The 7,500-nt window shown below is 40.5% G+C and overlaps 1 protein-coding gene across 1 annotated transcript; it reads left to right on the top strand.

Moving 5' to 3' along the window:
* The first annotated feature begins 2,923 nt into the window (after positions 1 to 2,923).
* Positions 2,924 to 5,792, top strand: LOC137989077 (actin-binding protein IPP-like). The gene is made up of 2 exons (XM_068834964.1): positions 2,924 to 3,797; positions 5,254 to 5,792. The coding sequence occupies exons 1-2, from the start codon at positions 2,967 to 2,969 to the stop codon at positions 5,281 to 5,283; spliced, it is 861 nt and encodes a 286-aa protein (XP_068691065.1). The 5' UTR covers positions 2,924 to 2,966; the 3' UTR covers positions 5,284 to 5,792.
* The last annotated feature ends 1,708 nt before the right edge of the window (positions 5,793 to 7,500 follow it).

The raw sequence follows: 7,500 nt of genomic DNA, 5'->3' as shown, positions 1-7,500 counted from the left end.
GTTCCGGGCGGCCTTCCTCGTCCACAAATGCTATTGGTTGTTCTTGCCATGCATCCACCCTGATTGGAATGGTCTGCGTCCCATAGCTTGCAAAGATCTTCTCAAATTTTAGGTTCCAGCTCCTGAAATGTGCAACTGTAAAGTTTAACCCATTCCCTACCTAGAGTGAAAAATGCAGTTGGCTATGGAGTTATTGAAGACAGTTATGCATACCCAACCTCCCAAATGTTTAGATCAGGCTAAAACAGGGAAAAAGTCTCCTAATGATTATTATAAAATAAATTCCTCTGGGTAAAGCAGAGAGTGACAACGATGTTAACATATTCCCACGCAAACAAATCTGTTTACTTAAGATGAACTTATTTTATAAAATCATTAAATAAGGAACTTTTTCCGTGAAGGGGGCAGTGGTTTGGACACTTGCCTTGAGATCCAGAGTTCCTGGGTTTAAGACTCGTTCTGACCACTCGTTGAATTTGTACATATAAATTGCGATTAATTAAGAGTGACGATTGTAGACTTTATTTGTCTAATGAAGGACACCCAACTGGCCATGTAGTAAATATAGGGAGCTCAAGCACACCACATTTTTGAGCCATGGATGGAAATTGAAAGGTCGGGACAGTAGAGTTTTCCCAGATTTTCAAACTATTCACCGCTTATAGTTCCCTGCTAGCAGAGGTCTCTTTTCTTTTGCATTCGCTGGGCTGACAAGTACGGGAAAAGACTTCTGCCATGGGTCAAAAGTCACTCTGTTGAGCATGCGCGGCGACCGAATCCTCTTGTGATACATCAAAGTCACTGCGCCATTCAATAACATGCGGACTCTTAAATTTAAAGGTCAACCGACGAATGTGTTTTTCGCTACCGTCAATCAAATGTTCGGCGGCTCCTCCAAGCTTCCAACCATTGCCGAGCACGCAGTAATCAAATAACATCGTTGAGCCCAGTTCAGTCAACATAGTCGGAAGCTGGGAGGAGCCGCCGAACATTTGATTGACGGTAGCAAAAAACGCATTTGTCGATTGAGCTTTGAATTTTAGAGTCCGCATGTTATTGAAAGGCGCAATTACACATTTGTACGGTTTCTGTTAGGCTAGTTACATTGTCTAGGAAGCATGAACACATATCGCCAGTACTAATGGAGCTTCATTGGCTGCCAGTTGAGCAGCGCGTAGAGTTTAAAATCTTTTTATTTAGATATAAAGTGGTGAATGGTATGGCACCTGTTTATCTCCAGAATCTATTGGACCCGTGCTTTATAGACCTTGCCGTAGCCTTAGGTCAGGAAACATGCAGCTTCTGAAGACACAACCTTATAATTCAAAATCGTACGGTTTCAGGACATTTTCCGTGTGTGCTCCTCAGCTTTGGAATGCCTTTCCACAGGAGCTAAGATTGTGTGATTCATTCTGTAGGTAGTTTCAAGAAAGCCCTGAAGACTTTTCTTTTCCAAAAGGCTTTATTGTTGAGTAAAACTATACTAACTATGAACGTAATTTAGAGATTGGTCCCAAGATTTCTGAGATCTATTTTATTTAAGGGCCCACAGACGGATTTTTTGCGCGTTGCTAAGGAAGTGAAATGTTACTTCCGGTAGCTGACATCATAATATCATGAGCTGACAAGAAAACCCACTCACAAGCAAAAGTCACCGCACAAACTGTTGTTTCCATCAAAGGTTTTTCCTCGCCCTTCCTCGCGCTCGTTCTCAGATCAACTGCGCATGCGTAAACGAACTGACTTCCGGTTTGCGAAAAGTGCTAAATTTTCGGCGGTTTTAAATTTAATTAATTTTTTTTTACATGGCACGTTTCACTCCCAAATACAGAATATAGCTAAGTATTGATTTTTTAAAATCATCTTTTTTGAAAAAGTTATGGGTATTTCAGTATCGTTTATGTCTTTAAAAAGAACATTTTTCAAAATAAAAAGAAAACCATGCTTGGCTGGATGCAAAAACGAATACAAATTATCAAACCATCGATTAAATACCCAAATTGCGTAGCACGGAGAGAAATTTAGAGTTGTCTTTTATTGGTCACGTGACCATGGGCGTGGTATGATGACGTCATATTTAGGGTCATTGGTTTACAAAAGTTGGAAACTGATCAAAATAATGCCAAATTCTCTCAAATTACTTGACCATTACATCCTTCGCAAGGCACCCCAAATAATACGTCAGTGGGCCCTTAAGCAATTTTTTTTCCTTTTTTTTTCATTGCTGTGAAGCGCTTGTGAATTTATTATTATTATTATTAGTAGTAGTAGTAGTAGTAGTAGTAGTAGTAGTAGTAGTACTAGTAGTAGTGGTAGTGGTATTATTATTATTATTATTATTATTAGTAGTAGTAGTAGTAGTAGTAGTAGTAGTAGTAGCGGTATTATTATTATTATTATTATTATTATTATTATTATTATTATTATTATTATTATTATTCACCCCTAGAGGATTTGAACCAGGGACTACCAAGAGTGACAGTGAGAGTTACTCGTCATGCATGTTGACTGGGCTCACTTAACAACAGCGGAATTACTGTAAAGTAATGCGCGATCCATGCGGTTTGAAGATAATAGAGGCTCCCCATGATGAGCTCCTGCTTTAAACTAATAACATCAAGCGTTACACCCCACCCGTGGGCACAGAAGATAATTTATTACGGAGTTGTGATTATTCGCCCGGATCCCTGCTTTCTGGCCCGGGTTGCTCGAAGCATGGTTAGCGCTAACCAGCTTTAAATACCACGGAAACCTATAGGTTTTGATACCTCTTAACCAACCGTTAGCGCTAACCACGCTTCGAGCAACCGGTTAAAAATTATAGGCCGTGAGTACCAACCTCGTTTCCAGGGTCTCTCTTCTCTGCCTCCCTTGGCGTTCATATTGCGTGACGAATCTCGTGATCCAATTAAACTCTTTCTCGTTTAAGCTTTCGGTGCGTTCGTGTCTCCTGCTATACTTCAGATATGGTCGTCACTCATTCTGAAATTCTACTGTCCAAGTGTGCTCTGTTTCGTGAGCAGGGTGAATTCGTCGATGTCCGTTTAAAAGTTGGCGACGACGAGTTTCCGGTCCATCGGATTGTACTCGCTGCAAATAGTGATTATTTCCACGCCATGTTTGCTCACGGAATGAAGGAATCCAACCAGGAAGTGATTGAGCTCAAAGATGAGAACATCTCAGCGGCTGCTTTAAAGATTGTGGTGGACTCCATCTACGGTGGAGAGATTAACATTAATGATGAAAACGTGTTGCAAGTTTTGCTTGCTGCTAATCATCTACAAGTTACAAGTGTTGTCCAACAGTGCTGTGAGTACCTTCAGACCGAATTTGTTTATCAGAAGTTTGATTTGCGAACTTACTGCCTCATCTGTATGTTTGCCGATCGGCTTGGTCTGGAGGACCTGAAAGAGAATATTCAACGTGAAATGGCCTCAATTTATAAGGACATTTGTGAAAACGAAGAATTCTTGTCCCATATCAACGCAGATCAGCTGTTGAGTCTTCTCAGTCGAGACGACCTCAACGCTCCTACAGAGAACTTCGTTTTCAAATCGGTGATGCAGTGGATCAAGTACAAGAAGGATGAAAGAATGGGTGTGGCGGCTAAGGTTATCGGTGCTGTTCGTTTGGGGCTGGTGGAAATTAAGGATGTAGTAAAAGAACTGGATACGGAAGAAATGCAAGTTATCCCGGAAATACACTTGTTGCTGTATAAAACGCTGCTACACAATTGCTTGCCTTCAAGCAGTTCCACGTTTGCTTTAGAAAAAGCGAAACCAAGGTCGATTAGCCCGGTAAGGTAGTGTCTTTCACTGTCTTTTCACGTAACGCACGGTAATTTGGTTTGATGAAGGGGATGATGAGATAAAAAGTTTGTATTTTTTCACAAAGATCATTCCATCTTCCTTTACCCCTTCCTTGCTTCCGGTTGATTTGCATGTAAATATGTCATGCGAATGGGCAAGTTGATGAATGCAGCATTTACATTTAATATGCATACGGTAAAGGCAGACTTACTGATTTGTAACTTAATCAAGAACCGGAAATTTTGACATACAAGAAGCTGGGCTCATATTTACAGTGGAACCCCGTTAATACTACAACTACAATCTTGGACAAATTAAATGGAACATTGAGACCACCCCTCCCCCCAAAATCAGTGATGGGAAAATGGCGCGTTTTGGCCTTCACGCACCTTCATCCTTGATTTGGGGGAGAGGGGGCATTTCTGTTCCATTTTATTTTGTCCAAGATTGTCTATGAGCCCCTGCTTGGCGTTACCAGTAGTATATGGGGTAATCAAGACACGAAATCTGCTCTCGTTCGCTCAAAAGTTACATCATCCGAGAGCACATCTCCCATTCAAAAAATAAACTGAGCAAGGCGACACTGAAAAAAAACTAAATGCAAGTGGCATTTTACGTTAACATAAATTGCAAACAAAAAAGGGAATAAAACTATTGAAAAAAAAAAAAACGAAAAAGATAAAGAAAGAAATTACATGTAAGGAGGATTCGAACCTTCTACCACAAATTATCTACCCCATTCAACTATCCAACCTACCCACATTCTACGCTTTAGACTTTGCATCCATGCGCTAACCATACCGAATACGCAAACTTGTTGAATTTTTAAAAACTGCATTTGCATTTGCACTTGTTGGCGATATTTACCTGATCTATCTTCTGATTTTTCCACGCTGAAAAATAGAGCATGATTTACGTTCACAAAAGTGTTGATGGGCACGATTTGCAGGCTATCAGCAACGAATTTTGTCGATTTTTCACGATTTTGTCTTCTGGCCAGAAAGGTGACAGAACAGATTGACACTTTTTTCCATTGCTTGTTAACCGTGCTTAACCGTTGAAAAGCGTCTCAAAACAGACGTTAATCCAGGGCTCAAAGTTTGCGACCAGCTGGTCGCACATGCGACTAGATTTTTAATTGTGCGCCTAAAAAATCATGCGTGGTCGCACCTGCGTGCCTAAAAATCCTGGAGTTAAGTGCGACTGAGCTCATCGCCACTCAACTCTGCTTTCTTGCCTGACCATCCTTATGTACTTCAACTAGTCAGACACGAAACGGAAGTTTAAAATAATAAAGTCAATCGTAGGTATGACACAATCAGGATCCAAAGAATAAAGTTACATCATTTTCCTTGCATCAGCGTGTGTCTTATTTGTCGTTTTTCCCTGTGGTTCTCCGAACTCGTCGCGTCACTCGTAGCTTAATGTCTATATTCTATCCCAGCCCCTTTCGGTTTTGCGAAGACTCCGCTGACACGTCTGATGTAAGAAGCAGCCTCCACGTGTCGACAACAGAAGACCTAATCCGCATCAGTATGGAAGGACCAGAATTAGAAGCTTTTGACCCAACACCAGCTGTTGTCAAGTGGTTTAGCAGTGGTCAGAGATCAAGGCGTCCTAACTTTGCTTACAGAAGATGGCCAGATGAATTAATTTCAGTTGCTGATTCATGGGACTCACCGGATTTCGAATGATCGCGTTGATGTTGTATTAACGACGTGGTTCTACGTCTAAGTCTGTATCAGCTTTAAACCAAAAGTGTATTACTTTTACAAATCAAAATTAAACGAAACTTGTGAGCAGTAAACTGACAGTGTTAATGTTAAGTTCAAAAGGAACTCGGAATGCATATTTTTCAGTTGTCTTGAACGTACCATGAAGTGTAATACTACGTGAAATTGAGAAGGTTAATTTAAAAGGTTTATTGTTATCTCCAACGTACAGTAAGAGCCTGAAAGTCGAAACAAACACAGGGATCGTTCAAAATAAAAGATAATGCAAATAAATGATTACTTACACAACGTCTGAAGTTTTCTGATTTTTTGGTGCCACCATTACTTTAAGCTGTGCTCCTAAAATTTTTAGCTGTGCGGCTAAAATTTTGGCAGTGCGCCTAGAAATTTACACCTGGTAGCACAAGTGCTCCCAAAGCCAAAAATAAACTTTGAGCCCTGTTTAATCGTATAAAAAGTCTCGTGAATCGAGCCTTAAACATTTTAATGTCATGTAAAACCATTCAAGTGCTCTACAAAGCTTTAGAAGCGCTTTTGAGTCTTTTGCCATTGCTTCGTTTAATCTCAGCGATGCGACCTATAGTTTTATCGATTAACTCCCCAGAAATGCTTCCAGAGTAAGATCAGTAGTGGGCTTGAGAACTCTAACTCTTACTTTTGTTTCCTCGGGTATTCTTTTTCTGGATGGCAATTTTTTCGTCAATTCTACGTAGAGTTATACCCTTATTCTTGATCGTACTGGCAAATTTTCATTTTAGGTTTGGCTTTTTTATACGCTCTGCTTCTCTTAAAATATCTTCCATGTAGTATCTCAACATAGCAACACTAGCGACGAGCGTGACTGCGTCAGAGGCCTGTGGTTTTGGATGATTAATGTGTTGACATATGACCTCTTAATTGACCAAATCTTGAATTTGTGACGTCATAGTCTCTATGGACAATCTTGGACAAATTAAATGGAACATTGAGACCACCCCTCCCCCCAAAATCAGTGATGGGAAAATGGCGCGTTTTGGCCTTCACGCACCTTCATCCTTGATTTGGGGGAGAGGTGGCATTTCTGTTCCATTTTATTCTGTCCAAGATTGTAGTCTTCTACGCAGCCGTTATCTGTGTGGTCATGCAACGCTCCTTGTCACACAAACAACGGCTGCTTTCTTCCGAACTACATTCCTTTCCCTTTGTTTGGACTGCGTGGCGAATGCACGTGATAATGAGGGGTTGCACCAATCGCGGCTCGCCTTTTGATTCTAAAATTGATGGCCTGTTATTTTCGCGCGTATCCTCAGAGATTTCACCCATGTGAAACTCCAAAGAAACTGATAGATGGTCGCTCAAGGTGCTTCACTTGTTCTTAAGCAGCCTCTGCAAATGACAAGATAGAGATTTTTTGGAAACGTTCTGCCGGTAGATCTTGCTGAAATTATTAGATCTGCGATCGGTGTGGATGTGCGTATTGACTGCTCGGAGAGCAGCGACCTGTTTTTTTGGCGTTAAAGGGGCTAGGTCACGCTATTTTAGGTAATTTTGTTTAATTTTGCTAATTATGAGCTCTAAACGTCAAATTGGCAGATCAAGAGTGTTTCATTTGAAAAATCACGGCCACATAACAACTGAGAATGATTTTCCAGCTTTGTAAATGGCATTTTGATATAAACTGATATAAATTTGAAAAAAGGTGGGCCGACGTTTTTCAAATTTACCCAAATTCAATCCATTTCAATCCTCTCCAGTTTTGTCCACCATGTCCCTTCTTGGCTTCCCTGTGTTTTGTTAGAGTTCTTCTATAGTTTTGAACAGTTATTTTGATATTTTAGTTAATTCTATGACCATTCGATCAGTGCTGAAATTGCCTAAAATTGCGTGACCTAGCCCCCTTAAATGCTACCAGCGTTTAGTGAGGTTTCAACGTGCATCATGTAAGCTGGAAAATATGAAGAAAGAAATAGAAGAGGACT

This window comes from Montipora foliosa, chromosome 2 (assembly GCF_036669935.1).
Source record: "Montipora foliosa isolate CH-2021 chromosome 2, ASM3666993v2, whole genome shotgun sequence".
Classification (NCBI taxonomy): Eukaryota; Metazoa; Cnidaria; class Anthozoa; order Scleractinia; family Acroporidae; genus Montipora; species Montipora foliosa.
Note: the sequence above shows the minus strand (reverse complement) of the source record. Positions and strands in the feature narration are given on the sequence as shown.